The 24232-nt window shown below is 35.5% G+C and overlaps 1 protein-coding gene across 1 annotated transcript in view; it reads left to right on the top strand.

Moving 5' to 3' along the window:
• Window positions 1–24232, top strand: part of WDR49 (WD repeat domain 49) — a 181871-nt gene that overhangs the window by 17886 nt on the left and 139753 nt on the right. The window contains exons 3-5 of the mRNA XM_011998220.1: window positions 8918–9358; window positions 15488–15664; window positions 16528–16702. Coding sequence (XP_011853610.1) covers window positions 8918–9358; window positions 15488–15664; window positions 16528–16702 — 793 coding nt within the window. The remainder of the gene's footprint in view (window positions 1–8917; window positions 9359–15487; window positions 15665–16527; window positions 16703–24232) is intronic.

Genomic DNA, 24232 nt, shown 5'->3' with positions numbered 1-24232 from the left:
AATCAAACATCGTATTTCTCACTCACAAGTGGAAGCTAAGCTATGAGGATGCAAAGGCATAAGAATGATACAATGGACTTGGGGGACTCAGGGAAAAAGAGTGGGAAGGGATTGAGGAATAAAAGACTATAAATTGGGTTCAGTGTATTTTGCTCGGGTGATGGGTGCACCAAAATCTCACAGATCACCACTAAAAAACTTACTCATGTAACTAAATACCACCTCTTTCCCAAAAACCTATGGAAATAAAAAAATTTTTAAAAATTTAGTGGTGAGTACTTACAATAATGTTTGGCATGGAACCGACACTTAATAAACATTTGTTAACTGAACAAATAAGTATACCTATGCTGTGCTGCTTTATATGGTATACATCTTTAATACACATTTATTAATGAATAGATCAATAGGTGGAAGGATAGATGGATGTATTTCTCCCAGTGGCTTACAACTTATCATTTGACATTTATTTTCAGTTTCTGGAAACAAATACTCACCAATGACTTAAGGGCAGTAAACCTTGGGTCAGTGAAATGCTAACCCACTGACAACCGTTGACAGAAGAGAAAATACCCAGACCAAGTTGAATTATGCTTTCTCAATAGTGTTGAACTGGGACTTTTGTCTTGGCCAAGTTCCTATTTGCAGAGTAGGAGAAAAGAAAGTATTTCTTTCCTCATTTCATTATGAAATATGCTATTGGAAAGAGGGGACGAAAATATAAACAACATTTCTAAGGGTTGGCAGATTTTGAAAGATAAAATGTCCGCTTTAGAAATATATTTTTCCTCCAGAAAGTAAGTAATATTTAGGCTTATTTAATAGAACTATACTTTAGCAACCAATCGATAAGTCTTAAGAAGAATAATACCACACCTTTATGAGGGTCTTGAGTACAGGCAACCTCCTACTTTGTTGATGGGAATGTAAATGTATTCAACCTTTTAGAAGAGGATTTGGCAAAATATATTTAAAAAACTTTCAGGACATGTAAATTCTTTGATTCAGTAATTATGCTTCTAGAGAATTTCCCTTAGGAAATAATTGGACAGCTTAGCAATGATGTGTATGTAGGAATATATATATGTTGCTGGGTTGTTTATATAAAATTGTAAAGCATTGGGAACGATTGAAATTTTTAATAATGGGATTATAAATAATTGTATGTCTTCACTATAAAATATTGTGCAGTCATTAAAAATAGTAATAAAGACCAATGTATATTGTAAGAGGCATAGCTTTATGGTATGATATAAGTGGAAAAAGCAACATAGAAAGATATGTATGTATATCATGATGCTATTTTATAAATAATAAGTGATCATTTCTGTTTCTGCCTAGAAATAAATCTGAAAGGCTGACGGCATTATAAATGATTTTAATTTTTAAATTATCTTCATTTTCTATAATACACGTGGACTCTTTTGTGCAAAAAATAAACATTTGTAAAAGTATGTTGGCACACTCAAGTTGCCAATGGCACATGATCTCTTCTTAATGGCAAAAATGCCTGTCGAGGGTCAAGGTTTTTTTTTTTAAAGTTTTGCACTTATGGTTAGAGCTCACTTTTCATATAAATTATGGTTAAATCCAAATCTTATAAAGCTCAGAGCTGAAGGAAATTTTAGAGTTTATGCTTTTTCTAAATAGACAGGCAGCTCACTAGAACTGACTGTAACTGCAAAACATGCTTTTTAGGCAAAAGGAAATGATTTTCAGAATATTCTTTGAAAAGAATTCAGGAAGACAGGAACATTTTCAAAAGGTCTAAAGTTGTGTCTAGTGATATAATCAGCTGGACTTTCTGAGTATATTAGCTTTCTGGCTCTTGCCACAACAAGTGTAGACAATTTAATAACTGGTTATTTTCTTAGTAGTTAAATAGATATAGCAAAATAAATGTACAAACATTGTACTAGGAAGAGCTGAATGAGATTATGTTTTCTAATGGCTCATATACTTTTCACCTTTATTAGAAGAGGAGTTCTAACAGAGGCATGAGCACTAATTATTACCTCAAAAAGACCATATAGATAACACAGATTAATAAAAATCAAAGGACATATCTTTAAAACACTATTAAGTAGTTTTTATTTGAAAGCCTACATTTGAATGGGAGTACATTGTTTATTGGAATAATAAAGATTTTATTAAAGCCATAGTAATTAAACTTTTCATTGAAGGAAATGAGAATTATTTTATGCTCTATGTTTTATAATGAAGTAAAATTTCCTGAAGTCCTAATATTTCCCTATCTATATTAAGTGTATACTTGTGAATTCATCCTGTTGTAGATGCGTCAGCAATAATTGATGCTTGAATAGAGTTGTCTAATGTAAAGAAGATGGCCTTCATACAGATTATCTTTTTGGTACTTCATGCAAACCCTGAGAGAGGTCATGACTGGCTTAAGGGCATACAAATGTTATGTGTCAAATCCAGGCATAAAGCCCAGACATTAACTAAATTAGCACTAATCTGAAGATGTATGTCTGTATATGCATGTGTATGTATATCCCTAAAGACAGCTCAATGGTAAATTATTTCGCCACTCAGTATTGAATCTAATGCAAACTAAGAGTTTGTAGCAACTAAATGATGCTCTATGTAAGTTCCTTTTTAGATTGAAAGGTTATCTTTGCTTTCTTTCTGTGGAATTACTTTCCGCCAGTAAGTCCAGGATGGGGATATTTGGCTCACAGAGCAGCACTATGAGTGGCTAAAGACAAGACAGAAGCTGGGATTACTCACATGGATGAAATGTCGCTCTTGTATATGTGAAAGAGCCATGGTCCTGGGAACAGGTAAACTTTACTTTCACCAGGCTCACTTAGGACAGTTTTATATTTGTGCCTTTAAAGAAGAGCAGCTGAAACAGTGTGTATGGTTGTTTCTTTTTAAGACAAAAATTAGATCTGCTGCTATGATGATAATAGTCATAGAAGCAGAGAGTTTCAGACCATTCTGCTGGTACAGTCTCCTGCACCTATTCTCTGGGCCCCTAACAAATCTTTAAGAACTATCTAGTTAGTAACTAGCCACCCTGGTAGAGATCACTAATATTAGTAATTATGAACGTCTCCAAAGCCTTACACACACACACACACACACACACACACACGAGTTTGACTAAATTCTCAGAAAATCATCATTGCTGACATGACGACTCAATTTATAATTTTTCTATTCCCCAAACCCTTTAGTAGGGCACTAACATTTATTGAATATAAATGTGCTATACATACATTAAATTATCCTTATGTGCTATATGTACATTAAATTATGAATAGCTCTTCATAACAGCACTAGGAATTCATTATTATTATTCCTACTTAGAGGTGCCATAATTGGGGCTAAGACTTAGAGCTCCACCTTCTTCACTACCACACGATTTCCCAACCACAGTGTATGATATATATAGTATGAAGACATGAATGAATTAATTCTAGTCCCAGAGGGTGGGAGTCACTGATAAAACAAGAATTAATTATGTGGTAAAAGTTAATGCATTTGTGCTTTTAAGCTTGTATAAAAGATCAATTACCTTAATTGTACATTTAACTAATTTATTCAAGTTGGCATATGATAGAATTAATAAACAACATATTAATCAAAGCATCGTGCTTCTTCAAAAAAGTTAGGATTTTTTAGTAAAAATAAACTACTAGATTTTAACTGAAGGTATGGCTAAAACATGGTTTCATTTTCAAACTTAACAAGCTAATGGGTGAACAATGGATAACAGAACTGCCAGGGATATCATACAACTGTACTTTTTGGGCCAAATTTCATAACCTAGCCATATTTCTTGTCTCTTTCCCCAGTGGATATTGGCATTATCAATGTGCAGAAAAGTATGTAGTTGATTGCTTATATTACTTTGGGAAAGAAAATTTGTCATTTACAATTTGTTTCTAATTCTACATTCTTAAATGTAAAGAAGAAATTGTTTTGATATTTGTCAGAGTAGTTTCTTATTCTCAGAAATAAAAAGTAAACTACCAGCTTATAGGAAGAAAATACACTGATATTCTGCTTTTAAATGTTGTTTTATTGATGAGACAATCTAAGAGACTGATTGATGCCATTATGTAATAGTTTAAAATAAAAATCAACATTGCCTTAGTTTTCAGAAATAGTTTGCAGTTTTGACACAGATGGAGCACTTTTAGGACCAGGTTTCTTCCTCTACCCTTAAAATCTGGGTCCCTCAAAAATGTCCAGCTATCTAAACATTTTGGACTAAAAATAACTGAAAAAAGATACGAATAATTAACTCCTGGCTGGTTCAAAGGGCTTGATATCAATTATTTCTCAGAAAGTTATTTTAATTAGTTAAGTGCCTAGACTAACCTCCATTAAACTAACCTCTATTATCTCAGCTAATCTTCATAACAATTTTCTTACAACTGATACTGCTTTACCTACTTTACAGATGGGAAATTAGCAGTGAAGTACCTTGCCAGTAGTTCTCACAATCTCTGGTGGAACCAGGCTTAAACCTACATTGGTTTGACCTGCTCCACAGTATGCTGCCTCTTGTGCTTCTTCCAGGCCTGACTCTGGCTCTGACATGGTGGGAAAAGTTTATTCTCTCATAATGAATCTCACTGAACTAAACAGCCCATCAATGTTAAGCTAAATACTTGTTTGAAATACAGTTAATCTTCATTATTTGTGAATTTTATACTTGAAAATTTGCCTACTTCCTAAAATTGATTAATCCCCAAATCAATACTCGTGTCACTTTAATGGTCTTTCCCAGACATGTGCAGAGTGGCAAAAAATTTGAGTCTCCCAATGTGTACATTCCAAGCGGAGATCAAACAAGGCAACAGTCTGCTTTCTTGTTCAGCCCTCATATTGTAAGCAAGCGTCCTTTTTAACCTCTCTCTCGCTCTCTCTCTCTCTCCCTTTTTTTTTTTTTTTTTTTTTTTTACCATACGGCAATTTCTTTTTTTCTTTTTTTTCTTTATTTATTATACTTTAAGTTCTAGGGTACATGTACACCTTGTGCAGGTTTGATATGTAGGTATACGTGTGCCATGTTGGTTTGCTGCACCCATCAACTCATCATTTACATTAGGTATTTCTCCTAATGCTATCCCTCCCCTAGTCCCCCACCCCCTGACAGGCCCCAGTATGTGATGTTCCTCACCCTGTGTCCAAGTGATCTCATTGTTTTCAACACCTCTTTAGTGCCACGTTTTTCACATGTTGTGCTTATTGTTGGGGATTTCACACTTTAAAATGGCCCCCAAGTATGGTGGTGGAGTGCTGGCTAGTGTTCCTAAGCACGAGAAGGCTGAGATATGTCTCACCGAGAAAATATATGTGTTAGCTTCATTCAGGCACAAGTTATGATGCTGTTGGCTATGAATTTAATTGTGATTAATTAACAATATATTAAATAACATGTCTTTCAACAGAAACACACATAAACAAAATTATGTAGTGAGCAGTTGTGCAGAGGCTTGCAGAAACTTAACCCTGTGTTTCCCCTAGGAGCAATGGTTCAGTATCTACTAATTTAGTGTTCTCAGAGACTTTATAGAATATAGCTACGAAAAGCAAGAATCAATTGCATGTGGCTTCACTGTTCTTTATAATGGCATGTGTATAGAAGTTAACTTATTGCCCTTTCATTAAAGTTTCACCATGGGGTAACTTTGCTGGCTTCACTAAGCATTCTTCAGGGATTCACCCAATTTTCATCAACCACTTGACAGGCACGCCTTGGAGATAGTGCAGATTTGGTTCCAGACCACTGCAATAAAGTGGGTATCAGGATAAAGTGAGTCACACACATTTCTTTGTTTCCTAGAGCAATAAAAGATATATTTAAGCTATACTGTGGGGTATTAAATGTCCAATAGCATATATCTAAAAAACTGTACATATCTTAATTAAAAAATACTTTATTGCTAAAAAAATTAACAATCATTGGAGCCTTTGGCGAGAGGTAATGTTCTTGTTAGTGGAGGGCCTCAATGTTGATATCTGCTGACTGATCAGGGTGGTGGTTACTGAAGGCTGAGATGGCTATGGCAATTTCGTAAGGAAGATAACAGTGACATTTGCCACATCAATGGATTCTTCCTTTCATGAAAGATTTCTCTGTAGCATGAGATGCTATTTCACAGTGTTTTACTCACAATAGAATTTCTTTCAAAATTGAAGTCAATACTCTCAAAACTTGTCACTGCTTTATCAACTAAGTTTATTTAATAGTCTACATCTTTGTTGTCATTCAACAATGTTTATGGAATCTTCACCAGGAATAGATTCCATCTCAAGAAACAACTTTCTTTGCTCATCTATAAGAAGCAACTCCACATCCATTCGAGTCTGATCATGAGATTGCAGCAATTCAGTCACATCGTCAGGTTCCACTTCTAATTGGAGTTCTCTTGTAATTTCTACCACATCCGCAGTTAACTTTCTTCATCTAAGTTTTGAACCCCTCAAAGTCTTCCATGAGAGTTGGAATCAACTTTTTTCCAAACTCCTGTTAATTTTGACATTTTGACCTCCTCTCATGAATTATGAATATTCTTAATGGCATCTAAAATGATGCCCTTCTAGTGAATCCTTTCCAAAAGGTTTTTAATTTATTTTGCTCACATCCACCAGTGGAATCACTGTCTATGGCAGCTATGCCCTACAAAACATCAGAATTGAAAGTTGAAGTTATTTCTTAATCTATGGGCTGCAGAATGTACATTGTGTTAGCAGGCATGAAAACAATATTAAACCCCTTGTATATCTCTGTTGGAGCTCTCGAGCCACCAGGGACATGGTGGAGCAGTACCTTTTTAAAAGGAATATTTTTTCAAAGCAGTATGTCTTAGCAGTGGGCTTCAGTGAACCGTGCTGTATATTCAGTAAACCATGTATATTCAATAAACCATGCTGTAAACAGTGTGCTATAATGCAGGCTTTGTTGTTTCACTTATAGAGCACAGAAACAGGGTCTTTCTCTGTTGGCCAGGCTGGAGTGCAGTGGCGCAATCATGGCTCACTGCAGCCTCTACTTCCCAGGCTTGAGTGATACCCCTACCTCAGTCTCCCAAGTAACTAAGACTATAGGCTCATGTCACCATGCCCAACTCATTTTTTTATTTTTTGTAGAGATGGAGTCTCACTATGTTGCTCAGTCTTTTCTCAAACTCCTGGGCTCAAGCAATCCTCCCCTTCAGTCTCCCAAAATTCTGGGATTATAGGCATGAGTCACTGTGCCCAGTCAGATTTAGCATAAATCTTAAGGCCTTAGAGAATTTTGGGAATAAAAATGAGCATTGGTTTCAGCTTAAACTCACCAGTTACATCAACCCCTAACAAGAGAGTCATTCTGTCATTTGAAGCTTTGAAGCCAAGCATGGCTCTAGCTATGAAAAGTCCTAAATGGCATCTTCTTCCAAATAAGGCTGTTTCATTTACATTGAAAATGTATTGTTTAGTATAGCCACCTTCATCAGTTACCTTAGCTAGAGATTCTGAATAACTTGCTGCAGCTTCCACATCAGCAGTTTCTGCTTCATGTTGACTTTTATGTTGTGGAGATGACTTCTTTCCTTCAAACCTCATGAATCAACCTCTGCTAGCTTTCACCTTTTCATCTGCAACTTCCTTACCTCTCTCTGCCTTCATAGAATTAAGGAAAGTTAGGGCCTTGCTCTGTATTAGGTTTTGGCTTAAAGGAATGTTGTGCCTGGTTTGATCTTCTATCCAGACCACTAAAACTTTCTTCAAAGCAGCAATAAGGCTGTTTAACTTTTTTATCATTCTCGTGTTCAAAGGAATAGCACTTTTCCTTCAAGAACTTTTCCTTTACATTCACAACTTGGCTGTTTCGTGCAAGAGGCCTAGTTTTCAACCTCGCTCATCTTTTGGCATGCATTCCCCATTAAGCCTAATCATTTTTAGCTTTTGATTTAAAGTGAGAGATGTAAAACTCTGACTTTACTTGAACATTTCAAGGCTCTTATAGGGTTATTAATTGGCTTAATTTCAGTATTTTTGTGTCTGAAAAAATAGGAAGGCCCAAGGAAAGGGAAAGGGAAAGCGGAATGACTGGTTGGTGCAGCAATCAGAACATACACAACACTTACGTATTAAGTTTGCTGTCTTGTATGGGCGTGCTTCATGCTGCCGCAAAACAGTTACAGTAGTAACATCAAAGATTACGGATCACAGATCACCGTAACAGATATAATACTACTACTAATAAAATTTTAAATATTATAAGAATTACCAAAATGTGACACAGGGATAGTAGGCATGCTATTGAAAAAAAAAAAGGCACTGATAGACTTGCAAGGTTGCCACAAACCTTCAATTTGTAAAAATCACAGTATCAGCAAAGTACAATAAAGCGAAGTGCAACAAAAGGAGATATGTCTGTATTAATTTCCTGTTGCTGCTGTAACTAATTACCAAAAACCATGACTTAAAACACACAAATATATTAATATACAGTTCTGGAGTTCAGAAACCTCAAAGGGATTTTACAGGGATAAAATCAAGTTGTCAGGATTGCCTTTCTTCTGCAGACTCTAGGGGAGAAAACTTTCCTTGCCTTTTCTAGCTTAAATAGAGGTAACCTGAATTCTTTGGCTCACAGCCTCACATCACTCCATGCTTCCATCATCACATCTTCTCCTGCCTTACTCTTCCCGATATAAGGACTTTTATGATTGACTTTTTGTGACTGAGAATGTCAACTTCGAGTCCTGTCAGTTACTTGGTCCCCAGCTTAAGTTCACTTGAGTATATTACTGTTATCAAGCAAAAGACATTTTTCTTTTCATGTTGGCAGAATTGCTGATTAAATTCGCCTTTGTGGGTAGCACAGTGCTCTTGTGCATATGATGCTTTCACTATTGTCTCATTATTGTTTTTGGATTCCCGTTTCTAGTCCCCAGAGCCAAGGAAAATCATTTGTATGTCCAGAGAAGACTTTACACAGAAGATGACAGAGATTGTTGGTTGGGGCACGAAGGAAGAATATGGGGAGCTCTTTGACAAAGTGGATGTGGCCCAAGATGGCTTCATTAATTGGGACAAGCTGACTTCCTTTATACTGCTAGAGCTTAACAAGCAAGATGAACAAGCAAAGGCAACTGTGGTGCCCCAGTGGAAGGACCTGGAATTCCTCCCAGTAAAACACAAGGACAACATTCAAAAAGTAATTTTCTTAAAAAGTTCAAGTCATTATCTGACGATTAGTAAAGAAGGTTTATTAGCAATCTGGGGAGAGAATTTAAAGCTGCAAGAAACATTCCCCATCACTTCAGATGCCACCAAGCTCAAACACCTGTGGGTGACAAGCCTGGTTTCTCTGGAAAATGTAAACAAGGTACAGACTCTTTATTAAAAAAATTACTGTTTGTAAAAGAGGAAAAAGTTGTGGGGTGGGACTCCTGGCTAGCAGTAATAGAAAGCTATATTACTCTTGGTGGCTTTCTCCTGACCTGGAGGGAGAACAGGTAGTGCCAACAGAACTACATGATTTCCCAAGCTGTTCTCTTGGGTGCCTTGTAATGACACTGTGGCTGATGGCTCAGATTCCTGGCTCTGTCTTCAATGAGACCATGCTTCATTATTAGCTTATAAGAACTTTACTCCTGTATAGTTTACAGCAGGATCATGGATCTATATGTAGAACTGAGAGGCTATTACTGTGCATGGCAGGATTCAGTGCAATTAAGGAGAACTGCTTATCTAATTTTGATCACTGTACTAGTCAGTGTCTTCATTCTAATAGATAGGGCCTACTGGGTCTAAACATCTTCATATACCTATACCTCTCAGAAAGATAACATACTGTGAGTAAAATAATTTTGACATGGAAGGTTGGATCTTGAAGAATCCACATGTTAATATTTTATATTAAGCAGAAGGTAGATTTTACTATGAAAATTTTCAAGTGCATGCACAAGCAGAGAGAATAGTATTAGAAACCTGATGTACTCAGTATTCACTCAATAATTTTCAATTCACAGCTAATCTTGTTTCATCTATACCTCCCCTTTAAGATCCAAAACATCATATTATTTCATCTGTAAATATTTCTGTATTTCTAAAAGATGTCTCTATTTTAGCATAGCCAAAATACCGCTATCACACTTAATACCCATAGCAATATTTTCTTAATATCATGAAATATCCAGTCATGTACATATTTTCCTGATTGTCTTATTAATAGTTTGTTTCAACGAAGATCTGAATAAGGTCCAAATATTGTGAATGGTTAATATGTCTCTTTTGATACACATGCTTTTCCTTTTTCCTGCTTTTTTTTTTTTTTTTTTGCAAATTTTGGCTGTTGCTGTTGATGTTTTTGTTAAAGAAACCAAGGTTTGTCCTTTAGAATTTTCCACAGTCTGGAGTTCACAGATTGTGTCTACATGGTGTTGTTTAATATGTCCAGCCATTCCGTGATTTTTCTAGTGAATTGGTAGTCAAGTGTAAAGCCTTGTGTAGTTTTGGAGTGGTTAGTTTGTTTAGAACAGATGGCAATGTGTTCTTCAGCCAGTAAGTATTAAATACCTGGTTCTTCCTCTTCTTGAGATGTTAGCAGTTATTGCTGACTATTCCTAAATCCATGAATTTTTTTAGGGGTCAGAAGATGATATTCTAATTTCACAATTTCCTTTTCCTTTAAGCTAGAATACCTTATAAAAAAGAAATAATCCCATTAATTGTTTAGTCATCATGTGGTACAAATTAAAGGCAGAATAAATGCCTAATTTTTCACGTTTTTTGCCAGTTTTCAAAATAATGAGCTGGTTTTCTAATATTGTCTAAAAATAAACAATGAGTACTATTATTATTATTATCAGTATAATTGAAAAATCATGGGTTTAAAATTTTTGATTTGTTTTAATCTACTGAGTTGTTATCCCATACCAGAAATTGCACCCTCTTCAGAGAGTGGGAACAATGCAGGTTGGCTTCTGAGTCTCTTTATGATCCTGACAGCACTTGAAAGCTTCTTTGTTTCCTGGTATGACAAAATGTTCTAGAATCATCTTGTATATTTCCTATGCCAGACCTAAAATCAGCATTTCTCCAAAAAGGCAAGTTATTTTTAGTGGGAAAATGTATGCTCTATTGTTTGGAACCATAAATCATTCTCATCCTCAGTAGCTTCCTATGCCCTTATCTATTCATCCTCTCAAAATCACCATGGAGTAGTTATTATTCCCACTTCACAAATGAGAGACTGAGCAAAGAGAAGTTGTATAATTTACCCTCAGTCACAAAGGATGTAATCAGGGTTGCCAAGACTTGTAAACTGAGGCAGGCCAACTTTAGACCTGGGTTTCAGTCTTTGCTGCCTCCATAGTGGCTGCTGACATGAGATCCAATTCCTTTTTGCTAAGTATCTAGTGCTAATATTTAACTTGTATGAATTAAAAGATATAGTCCAGATGATTTTTTTATATCTGTGTACAGTGTGCTGTTATTATTATATGATATTTCTGTTGCACTGTATCTTCTTTTCACCACTGAACTAAAATCTTAGTCTTTCTTTTGTGCTTACACAATATAGAATCTTAAAGAATGTTGCTTTTATTCTTTTTGAAACAGATTTATTGAAATATAATTATACAAAATACACTGCACATATGAAAGTGTCCCAAGTTGATAGATTTTAACACATACATGACCTGTGAAAAAATCAACAGTATGAAGAAGACAATGAACATATTAATCACCCTCAGAAATTTCCTTGCAGTGTTTAGTAACTCCCCCCATCCCTTTTTTGTTAAGCAAGCACTGATCTGCTTTCGGTCACTATAGATTAATTTGGATTTTCTAGAGTTTTGTATAATTGGCACCATACTGTGTGTACTCCTTCTGTTCTTTTTCTTTCTTTCTTTTCTTTTTTTTTTTAACATGGCATAACTATTTTGAGAATTATCCATGTTTTGAGGTATACTACTAGTTTTTATTGCTCTGCAGCATTCCATTTTGTGGATATGGCCTCACAAACATTTGGTATGATCAGTTATTTTCTCTCTCAATTTTAGCCATTTTAAAAGGCCTGCATTTAGATCTTATTATGGCTTTAATTCATATTTACCTAGTGACTAATGATGTTAAGCATATTTTCACGTGCTGGTTTGCTACCTGTACATCTTATTTTGTAAAATGTCTATCCAAATCTTTTCCAATTTTTTATTAAGGTTGTTATCTTATTATTGAGTTTTGAGAGTTTTTATATATTCTGGGTAGATAGATTTATCAGATGGATACTTTGCAAAACCTGCATCTTAGTTTTTACATTCTCTTAACATTGCCTTTGGTAATTTCATTTTTAGATTGTTCATTGTATAGAAATACAATAGATTTTTCAAAAATGATAATATATTCTGCATCTTTCTGAAGTCATGTGTTAGTTCTGTAGTGTTTTTGAGCATTTCTAAAATTTCCTATATATAATATCATGTTATCTCCAAATAGATATAGAGATCTAGTTTAACTTCCTCCTTTTCAATATTGATATTTTAAAATTTCATATTCTTGCTTAATTTATCTGGCTAGAAACTCCATACCATATTAAATAGAAGTGGTGAGAGTGAACATCCTTGTCTTGTTTCTGATCTTATGGGGAATATATGTATTTTTTCACCAATATGTGTGATGTCAGCTGTAGGATTTTTGTTGTTGTTGTTGTAGTACATGCTGTTTATGAGGTTGAAGAAATTCTCTTCTATTTCTGGTTTGTTGAGTGTTTTTATCATGAAAATGTGTTGGATTTTGTCAAATGCATTGTTTGCATCTACTGAGATTACCATATAGCTTTTGTCTTTTATTCTATTAATATGATGTATTACACTGATTGATTTTTGCATGTTAAACAAACCTTGTTTTCCTGGGATAAATATTACTTTGCTATGATGTGTAAACTTTTTTGTATGTTGCTAAATTCTCTTTGCTAGTATTTAGTTCAGTATACATTTTACATTTATATTAAGAGGTGTAGATCTGCAGTTTTCTATTCCTGTGATGTCTTTCTCTGGTTTCAGTATTAGGGTAATCCTGGCCTGATAAAATGATTTGGGAGGTGTTACCTTTGATGTAATTTTTTGGAAGAGTTTGAGAAGTATTGGTGGTATTTTCCTTGAAACGTTTGGTAGAATTTATCAGTGAAGCCATCTAGTTGAGGATTTTATTTGTGACACTTTTTTTGACTATTAATTTAATCTTTCATTCATCATAGTTCTGTTGATATTTTCTGTCTTTTTGAGTTGGTTTACATAGTTTTTGTTTCCTGAAATTTATGCATTTCATAAATGTTAACTAATTTCTTGGTATATAATAATTTTATTATCTTACTAATACTTTTTTATTTCTGCAACGTCGATGGTACTGTCCACTCTTTTATTTCTGATTTTAGTAATTTATATCATCTCTTTTTTTCTTTTTTTTTTTTGAGACGGAGTCTCACGCTATCTCCCAGGCTGGAGTGCAGTGGCAGGATCTCGGCTCACTGCAAGCTCTGCCTCCCAGATTCACGCCATTCTCCTGCCTCAACCTCCTGAGCAGCTGGGACTACAGGCACCCGCCACCATGCCTGGCTAATTTTTTGTGTTTTTAGTAGAGATGGGTTTCACCATCTTAGCCAGGATGGTCTCGATCTCCTGACCTCGTGATCCACCCGTCTCGGCCTCCCAAAGTGCTGAGATTACAGGCGTGAGTCATCGCGCCTGGCCTATCATCTCTTTTTTTTTGGTTAGTCTAGCTAAAGTTTTGCCAATTTTCAAAGAACTAATTTGATTTCGTTGTTTTTCTCTATTGCTTTTTCATTCTCTATTTGCTTTATTTCTGTACTAATTTTATTTTTTTTTTCCTTCTGCTGGCTTTGGATTTAGGTTGCTCTTCTTTTTCTGGTTTCTTAAGATGGAAAGTTAGGTTATTGATTTCAGATTTTTTTTAGATTGATGTTTGCGAATATAAATTTTACTCTAGACATTGCTTTTACTCTATTCCATAAGTTTTTTGTATGTTGTGTTTTTGTTTTCATTCATCTGAGTGTATTTTTTTCATGTCTTTTGTGATTTCTTCTTTGACCCATTGGTTACTTAGAAGTGTGTTGTTTTATTTCCATGTAGCTGTGAATTTCCCAAATTTTGTTTGGTTGAATGATACTTCTAATTTCATTCCATTGTGTTTGGAGAATATAATTTACATAATTTCTAATCTTTTAAATTTATTGAGATTTGCTTTATGACCTAATATATGGTTTACCCTGGAGAATGTGCCATGTGCACTTGAGAAGAAATGCATCCTGCTGAGGTTGGAATGGAGTGTTCTTTAGACATACCTGAGATCTAGTTGGTTTATAGTGTTTGTCAAGTCTTCATTTTCTTACCGAAATTCAGTTCAGTTGTTCTATCTGTTATTGAAAGTAGAGTATTGAAATCTCCAACTGTTATTGTTGAAATGCCTACTCTGTCTTCAATAATTTTAATTTTCGCTTCATGTGTTATGGGGCTATACTGTTAGAAAAATGGCAGATGTAAATCTTACCTTTTCAGTAATTATATCAATGGACTAACCACTCCAATTAAAGAGCAAATATTGGCAGAATGGTGATTTTAATAATTTATGCATGTTTCTTAAAATTCTCTATTTGATGAGACATCATTCTTGTTTATTTCTCTCTCTCTCTCTTTCTTTCCTTCTTTCTTTCTTTTTTAAAGATGGGAGTCTCGCTATGTTGCCCAGGCTGTTCTTGAACTCCTGGCCTCAAGCAATCCTCCTGTGTTGGCCTCTCAAAGTGGTGAGATTACAGACATGAGCCATCACACCCAGCCACATACTTTCCTTTACTTCTTTAGACCTTATTTTCTTTAGTTGTTTGAATATATATATATATGTGTGTGTGCGTGTGTGTGTGTATGTGTGTGTGTATATATATATATATGTTGAATTGAAGTCTTTTTCTAGTAAATCCAATGTGTGAATCTTCACAGGGACATTTTCTATTGACTTATTTTTATGTTGTTAAATATTTTCCCCTTTCTCATATAGCCTTTAGGGTTTTCTCTGACTTCGGATAAAGCTACTTATAGAGTCTGTATCAAATGATTTCCATGAAAGTCTCTATTTGCATCATAAAACATGGTTTGTAAAGTTTCTGGTATGACTGTATAATGCCATATCTTTGTGCCTTAGTCTCTCCTATGTGATTAGAGGTCTAGTCTCCCATGGATGGGGATGTTGTTGAGCGTGTGGAATAGGGATAGGAAATAAAGCATGTTCAAATGCCTCTAATAGGAAACGTTTCTTCTTGGCTAGATTCCACAGTTAGGATAAAGTACATTTGTGCCACTATTCTTTGCTTCTGTAATACTGTTAAGGATCCTCAGAGAACAAAGTCTGATTTGGCAATTAGAGTGGCATGTCTGCTTTGCATATTAATTTTGCTAAATCCATCAGAATTACTTTCTGATTTTCTACTCTGCTACTTTAGATAGCGGTGGCTTTTACAAGTAAAGAGATTTGTTTCTATGATCTGCTGTCCAAAGAAGAATTTGCTTGCCAGTACAAACTCCAAGGCCTGAAAGGAACACCAATTTGCATGGATTATTGGTATGATCCTCTTGATGCCAATGAATCAATTCTTTCTTTTGGGGATATAACTGGAAAGGTAAGTGAGGGTAGATTAAGATTGAATACTATGGATTTAATCATCAAACTGTAGTTTAAAATAGAAATTAAAATGCAATGAGTGTGACCTCCAAATTTAATTACATTATGGCTTATATGCACATTGGACATGGAAGAGATGGATTAGGTCACAGTTTGTCTTCTTGCTTACAAAAACAAATCTTAATTGTGTGTGTGGGTTTGTTTGTTTTTTGGTCTGTCTATAGTCTCACTTTTCTCATTTAGAAAAAAAGATCTTCCTAACCTTTTTCACCATAGGATGCTTAATTTATTAGATCCCAATATGAATAAATGTTTAATATTAAATGATTACATTTACTCCTCAAAATGCTTTCAAATTTATTGTTCTGGTTTTCCTACATAGAGTATTGGGTTTCTCAGTACCAATTTCCTAGTGAGTGCCCATTGCCTGTATCATATAACAAAAGGATTAGAGATGGCAGCTCTGAAACCTAGATATTGGATACAAATATTTCTGTCTTCCTATCAAATTTCACCCGACCTATGAAAAATTATTACTTACTGAATGAAACTAGAATATATCTGTGACCTCTGAAGTAGGCTAATTTAAACAATTTCCTTTTGTAATTGTGAAAGGTTTTCATTCTTACTATTTTAACGACGAATGTGTCTTAAAAACAAGTAAAAGACTGCCCTTTAGTAATTGTGTCACCAAACTAATAATTGTTCTGTTTTTTAGTATAACAGCCTGCATCCTTTAAATAGTATTGAAGAAATTCTTATTAAATTAAGAGCTATTCCTTATTAAACTAAAATAACATAGAATCTTCTTGCAACAATTATCCTGTCCATGACTGTTGTTCTTTCAATGTCTCCATCAAGGTTCAAGCGATTGCTTTCACAGCAGCCTTGATTTCCCTGTTTGAACGGCCTGCTAGTGCATGTGAAGATGGAGAAGCCACCATGACCATTAACTGGGCAGAGCTGCTCTCTGGATGTCACAAATGTTGCCACATATTAGAGCATAAACTTCATCAAGGAGACTGGGTCAGGCAAGGTATTGAATTTGAACAGTAATGAAAGTAAATGGTCACCTCTGACTTGTACATTTATATCATTTGATGAAAATGCTTCACACAAAACGTTTAAGTCTAGAAACCAATAACTGGTTCTCTGGAGGTTGTGGCCTGCACTCTGCTATCCCTTGAATGCTGGCAAGGATTCTTTTGTTTTTTTTTCCTTCTGAATTTATGCCTCATACAATTAATTCAGCTGACCAATGTGCTCAAGAAATCTTAAGAGAAAGGAAAACATTGTCGTAGAATTCATTTAGCTTCAACTCAACTCTGATCCTAGCTAATCTCATCTAGTTACATTCAGGGCTGTTTAATAAAAGAAATTAACAAGTTTCCTCAAGAACATTCCTTTGTTTTCTTTATGTTCTCATGGGAAGCATATTAGTTTGACTGCCTTTAAAACTGAATCGTCGTAATTTTCTTTTTTTGATGTAATGACCGAATTTCTCTAATCTAGAGTACTTGAGTGGCGGTTCTTTGTGTAATAAGACTATGTTATAAAATCAGTGTCTATAGAAAACCAGAACTTTCTTAAAACCTAGTCACCAATGAATTAGTTTCATAAAATATCTTAATTTTATCTGATGGCTCAAGATTCAAATGTGCAATATCTGCACTAATATTTCTTTGTTTAAATACTAAGGAGTATGATAATTTTCTCACTTCTAAATTGCTGCATTAAAGAATGTCCACTGAAAAGAATGAAAATTAACAATCTCATTGACTTTAATGAAATTTGATGAGATTAATGTTATTGATCTATTCCTAATATAGTTTGAAGAAGAGACAGTCAACATGGATCCAACTGTTGGCTTTTATGGTAATTTTACCCTCTTTGGGTTTCAGAAGGTTGAAACTAATTCTTTAATGTGTACCCACAGTAATAATTTCCTATGTGAGGAACTATGTGCTCTGCATTTTTTAATTTTATATAAATCATACCATGCCTTTAGTACCTTCTACACATTTTAAAATTCTGGCATGATATTAATTGCAGGAAAAACAAAAGATGACAGTTTTTGGTCATCTACTAAGTGTGACAGGCAGAAAATTACGTGTTAAGTTTTCATAACATGAAAATGAGAATCAGAGTTTTAAAAATATCCGGAATGGAGCTATTTCAACTTCTTCTGAAAAACATTATTTTTTTATTTGTATTCATATTCATTTGTTCTTTAGATACATATGCCAAAGACTAGATTATAATAATAAAGTGATAGTTCTTGAAATTTACTCCCAGTAAGTTCTCTGAAATTTAATATATTATTTGAGTCAATAATCTTAAATTAATATGAGTAAATACAGAGAAGCCTATAGAAAGCTGTCTTAGAAAGGGTTGGAGAGATAACAAGTAAGGCTTTTAAATTGTGATTGTCTTTTCCGATGATGCATTATATCTATATACTCTCATGTTTAGGAAGAGAATGGGAAAGCTCTCACTGCAGACTCTGCCTCAATTTTATTTAAGGTTCTCAAAAAATCAACCATACCAATGAAGTAACCTATCAGTGAGCATTTGTCTCTTAAGTCATAGGACTAGGATTGTTCTCTAGGTCAATGCTGATTTGCTACTTACCATGTGTCCATCATAGCATTCTGATCTTTGATTCCCTCCTCTACTGACAAACGAACATGGGAATTTAGTTTAGTATTAGCAGTGGAGATTCACGTTTATGACCTAAGGAATCCAATTTCACAGTCTGGCGTCAAATCACTGCAAAGTAGGAATTGGCTACAGAGAAGTTTTATGTATATATAAAGAACTATGTATGTAATACAAATTAGATATATATATACACACATACATATATAGTTAAGAATCTTTACTATCTTATTCATATTACATATTTCTCAGTTCTTTGATTAAAAATTCATTATAATCAAGTAGATAATTTTTGGGACAACAACAGGAATACACACAAACACATTTACTTTAAACAGTTTATTTGAATTATGGACTGGAGTGTCAATCAACAATTATTTATTTATCTTTTATGTGTCTTAAAACGGTCTTAGGCATTTGAGACTATAGAAGAAAGATTAATTATAGACTCAACCCTCAGAAAACTTAATAACTGAAAGAAATAGAAACTAATACAAGTCACCTTATTAGAACATTGTTCAGTGGTACTGAAAATTAACTACTAAACCTTATAAACAAGATTTTGACTCCTAGAGTAGTTCTTAAGCCTGAAAAGCCGTAAGAAAAAGCCTTAAGGATTAGTGGTGGTACTTGAAGGCTGGATGAGGGAGAGAAAAAGAGAACATGGGCAACATGAGCAAAAGTAGGCAAGCAGACACAATGATGACAGAAGGAGAGGTAGACATGAATAGATCAGACACTGAATATTAGAGAAATAGAAACAAATAGGTCATATGGGAACATAACGTTGGAAGATATGGGCCGTGAAACATTGAAGGCTTTTGAGGAAACTTGGACAGACCCAATGCAGACAGCATTTAGGAAAAGTTTACTTGGTAGTTTGTTCAGCATGGATTGGAGGAGAAAGAAACTGCAATCAGACTGGCTAGTTAGAAGGTTTTTGATCATTAGAAAATGGAAATGATAAAGAAAGGACAGAAACAGGCAGCTCTCTAAAGCAACCGTCTTCAGGATTTGAGGTCTAAAAATGTGGAATGATAAACCATCTTAGGATGTCTTATAGAACTTTCCACTTCTAGCTAGGGAATTTTTTATTTGAAGATTACAGATCCCTACCTGGCCCAATGCACAGACTCTTCACAGCTCATCTTCTCCTCCTCCGGAGGATTCTTCATTCTGAGATACCCCAGATTCTGCAACCAAAGACGAGTATTTCTTTTAAAAAATGTTTTTGAAGTTTCTTTTGTTTATTTGTTTGAGATGGACTCTCACTCACTGTGTCGCCCAGGCTGGAGTTCAGTGGTCTGATCTCGGCTCACTGCAATCTCTGCCTCCCAGGTTCAGCGATTCTCATGCCTCAGCCTCCCGAGTAGCTGGGATTACAGGCACATGCCATCACGCCCGGCTAATTTTTATATTTTTCGTAGAGACTGGGTTTCACTGTGTTGACCAGGCTGGTCTCGAACTCCTGACCTCAAGTAATCCGCCCATCTGGGCCTCCCAAAGTGCTGGGATTATAGGTGTCAGCCACTATGTCTGGCCTACCACAGAAGAGTCTTTCTTGCCAACGTTTTTCCTGAAACGTTCTTTATTTTTTGCCACTTCACCTTACATCAAACTCTTTATTTTGCCTCTTCCTCTGTCTAATTCAGATGGACTCTTCATTGCATTATTTGCAAGGTTCTCAATTTTGGCATTGCTCCTGAATTCTTCTTCAAAATCTTGCTTTGCAATGCTGCCCACCCTGTGAACCAAACCTACCAATTTCTGTACCCACGTTAGAATTTGAGTCCTGCCTCTTACCTTCCCAAGCCTAGAAGGAAATTTGAATGCCCCACATGAAAATTACATTTACATATAAATGGAAATTAAAACATTCTTCTTGGGACAAGCACTATATTGTTCATTCACCTTAGTATCTACTATAACACGGAATACAATGTTTTATAAGATTTTCTCTTTATCACTGATTTTAAGCCATTTGATTATGATATACCTTAGTTTTTCTTGGGGTGTATGTGTATATGTGTATGTGTTTATACTGGTTAAAATTCATTAAAATGCTTGGATTTGTGAATCTGCAGTTTTCATTAAACTTGGAAATTTTTCTATTGTTATTTTTTCAAAATTTTCTTTCTTCTCTCTCTCTCTCTCTTTTTTCTCTAGGACTCCAATTATTTGCCTTTCCACAATTCTGTCCCATATTTTCTAGCTGCCTCATTGTCCTCTAACTCTAATCTTTGTTTCTCCAACTCTGGAGATTGCTAGGCTCTGTGTGGTTTCCTGCTCTGTGTGCTGATAGTTTGGAAATTTCTTCCAAGAAAGGCAGAGCAATTGTAGGGCCCACTTCATTTGTTTCTCTTCCTTCAGGGTTCACAGTTCTACTTTGCCTACTGTCAAAATCTGAAAATATTGTTGCTAATATTTGTCCAGTTTTCCGGTTGTTTATGGTGAGAGATTAAATTCAGTGCTTGTTATGCCATCATGGCTGGAAGCAGAAATCCAGCACAATGCTTTTTAAACAGTGAATATACAATAAATATTTGTCGATCAGTTAGTCTCTTTCTTTTGTTGAGATCTTTCAGTCACCTTAACACCCTTTACCAGCTGCAAGGATAGGAACTTCTATGTGATATTCACCCAAAAAACATTTGCTAGGTAATTACTATGTAATAGGCACCATACTAAGCACTAGCATATTTCAGCTGAATTCTGTTATCCAGATCCATCCCAAGAAACTTAACTTCTAACATCCGACTAACTAAGATTTTTAAATAATCACTTCAAGGTTTGTTTATTATCATGTTCACTTTGAAGCACTCAAAACTAAGCAGCCAGTCAGTAACACTTAACAAAGTATCCTTCTGCACATGGTATTGTGTACTAGGAGCTCTGTGATAATTATTGTAGGGAACAATGGATAATTTATTTATCAAAAGATGCTGGAGTGAGTGTCTTGTTGAGATTAGTTAAGGGCAGAGAAGAACTGGAAGCTTATCTATTGATGCTGAGAAACTGAGCTGTATTTTAATATTAGTGTATGCCAAAATGAACTATCTGAAGTCCCGTGAAAGCATTATATTAATTTTCTTCTTCCTTTTTTCTTTTTAAAAGAATTACACTTGTGTCTCTAATTAATAATTCCTATTAGTTTCCTCTATGGGATTTTATGTTTTGATTTTGAGCAAAAAAAGCCATTTTTGCAATTTGACTTTGAAGGTCTTAAATAAATTATTGGGTGAATTTTCACAAGAAAAGAGAAATACCAAAATAAATTATGTTAATATTTGTAGAATTTCTTTCTTTCTTTTTCTTTCTTTCTTTTTTTTTTTTTAATGGAGAGCCAGGAGTGGTGGTCCATGCCTGTAATCCTAGCATTTCAGGAGGCCAAGGTGGGTAGATTGTTTGAGCCTAGGAGTTTTAGACCAGCCTGAACAACAAGGCAAAACCGTGTCTCTATAAAAACCACAAAAATTAGCTGGGTGTGGTGGCATGGGCCTGTAGCCCTAGCTACCCAGGAGGCCAAGGCTGGAAGGATCACCCAGCCCAGGAGATTGAGGCTGCAGTGAGCCGTGATCAGCACTATACTCCTCAAGTACCTCTGAAAGGTGAATATACTTCAGTCCTAACCAACGAAAGAATGCCTTTTCTTAGATTTAGTAATAGAGATTAGAAACTTAAATATGACTTTTGGTTGTTGTTTGAAGCTCAGTTATTTCAATACAAGAAAAGAGAGGAAGACTGAAATGAAGAGGAAGGCAGAAGGAGGAAAGGCAGGATGGATTCAAATGTAATAGAGTGGGATTTGTAGTTGTTTTGGATTCTGCTCCTTTGTCTGCAAGATTTGCTGTATCAGGAGCGAGCAACCAATGGCTGTTTAATTTGGGATTCTCTTTACCCCAGTAACATGATTTGATATTCTTAGAACTCTTCATGAAATATTTTTGGTGATTTTTGTCTCAGTGTGAAGAGGGAATATACAGTTGAGAAAAGAAAGAAACCCATGAGCAAATATGCTAATAATTTTTATTGACGCTAAGGATAAAATATCTGTAAAAATGAAATGTCACAGGAAAAACTGTTTCAGACATAAGAGTATTAGCACACTGCTTTAAGATAAGGTTCAAATTTCTTATTTAAAACTTTGAAGGAGTGAATGTTTTCATCTTCTCTGAGTGGTTCTGTGTCATATTTTAGTGGAAAAATAATTACATTCTGAAATGCTTGTAAAGTAATTATAGAGATTTTGTGTAATAGTGCTAAGATATAAATGTCTTGAATTTCAGAGAATTTTCCTTTTTAATAATTTTCTCCTCATATAGACAGTATCATTGGAAACCCTGGAAACCATAGTCTGGGAATGCAGATATTGAAAGAATGAGGCCATGAGCATTGTCTCATGCCTGTAATCGCAGCATTTGGGCAGGCTGAGGTGGGCAGATCACCTGAGTTCAGGAATTCGAGACCAGCCTGGCCAACATGGAGAAACCCTGTCTCTACTAAAAATACAAAAATTAGCCAGGTGTGATGGTGGGCGCCTGTAATCCCGGCTACTTGGGAGGCTGAGGCATGAGAATTGCTTGAACCTGGGAGGCAGAGGTTGCAGTGAGCTGAGATTGCACCATTGCCCATTGCACTCCAGCCTGGGTGACAGATCAAGACTCCATCTCTGGGGCGGCGGGGGTTGGGGAGGGAAGAAAGAAAGAATGAACATGAAATTGCCAGCAACAAAAGTCATTGATAATTTATTGCGTTGAAAATGTTTTCTCCCATTTGACCAGGGCTAGAAGAAGACACAAAACAGTTTGAACTGTTAACAAAATCACTAATTGCTTTTTTTGCTTTTTTTTTTTTTTTTTGAGACAGTCTTGCTCTGTCACCCAGGCTGCAGTGGCACAATCTCGGCTCACCGCAACCTCCGTCTCCCAGGTTCAAGGGATGCTCTTGCCTCAGCCTCCCAAGTACCTGGGACTACAGGCACGTGCCACCACGCCTGGCTAATTTTTGTATTTTTAGTAGAGACGAGGTTTCACCATGTTAGCCAGGCTGGTCTCAAACTCCTGAACTCAGGTGATCCCCCCACCTCGGCCTCCCGAAGTGCTGGGATTACAGGTGTGAGCCGCCACACCCAGTCGCTAATTGCTACACTAATTAGTGGAACAAGTGCCAGAAAATTTAGAATACAGACTCCTCAGGGAGTCTTTATAATTGATAGGGGCTAAGTTGGCAGAGAAGCCAGATTTAATATCTTGATTGTGAATGGCTCTACTTCCCTGCATCTAAATCAGTCTTCCAGACCCTACCGAGGTAGCTAGACCACACTGCCTTTCCTGCCAGTTCTGTCACTATGTTTAAAGCAGTTGAAATCCGCTGTGAGCAGTGACCCTGGTTTGAGGAAAGGGCTCTATGTCCTACAGCTTATTCTGTAGCATGGTAGAAGAATATGATTCATTTGTATCATGGACATGGGCCTACTTGGCATTTTGAAAAGTAATTGAATTAATTGCATTATTATTTTTAAATACGCTTAGCAGTGCTGAATTCTTATTTTAAAGATAGAATAGACAGTTATACTTTATTTTTTAATTTAAATTTTTTTGTGGGTACAGAGTAGGTGTATATATTTATGTGGTACATGAGATGTTTTGATATTGGCATAAAATGTGAAATAAGTACAACCTGGGAACTGGGGTTTCCATCACCTCAAGCATTTATACTTTGAGTTACAAACAATCCAATTACACTCTTTGAGTTATTTAAAAATACACAATTACGTTATTATTGACTACAGTCACCCTGTTGTGCTGTCAAACAATAGCCTTACTCTTTTTAAGTATTTTTTTTTTGTAACAATCCTCACCTCCCCACTAGGCCCCCACTACGATTCCCAGCCTCTGATAACTATCCG

Source organism: Mandrillus leucophaeus, unplaced genomic scaffold (genome assembly GCF_000951045.1).
Source record: "Mandrillus leucophaeus isolate KB7577 unplaced genomic scaffold, Mleu.le_1.0 Scaffold561, whole genome shotgun sequence".
NCBI lineage: Eukaryota > Metazoa > Chordata > Mammalia > Primates > Cercopithecidae > Mandrillus > Mandrillus leucophaeus.
Note: the sequence above shows the minus strand (reverse complement) of the source record. Positions and strands in the feature narration are given on the sequence as shown.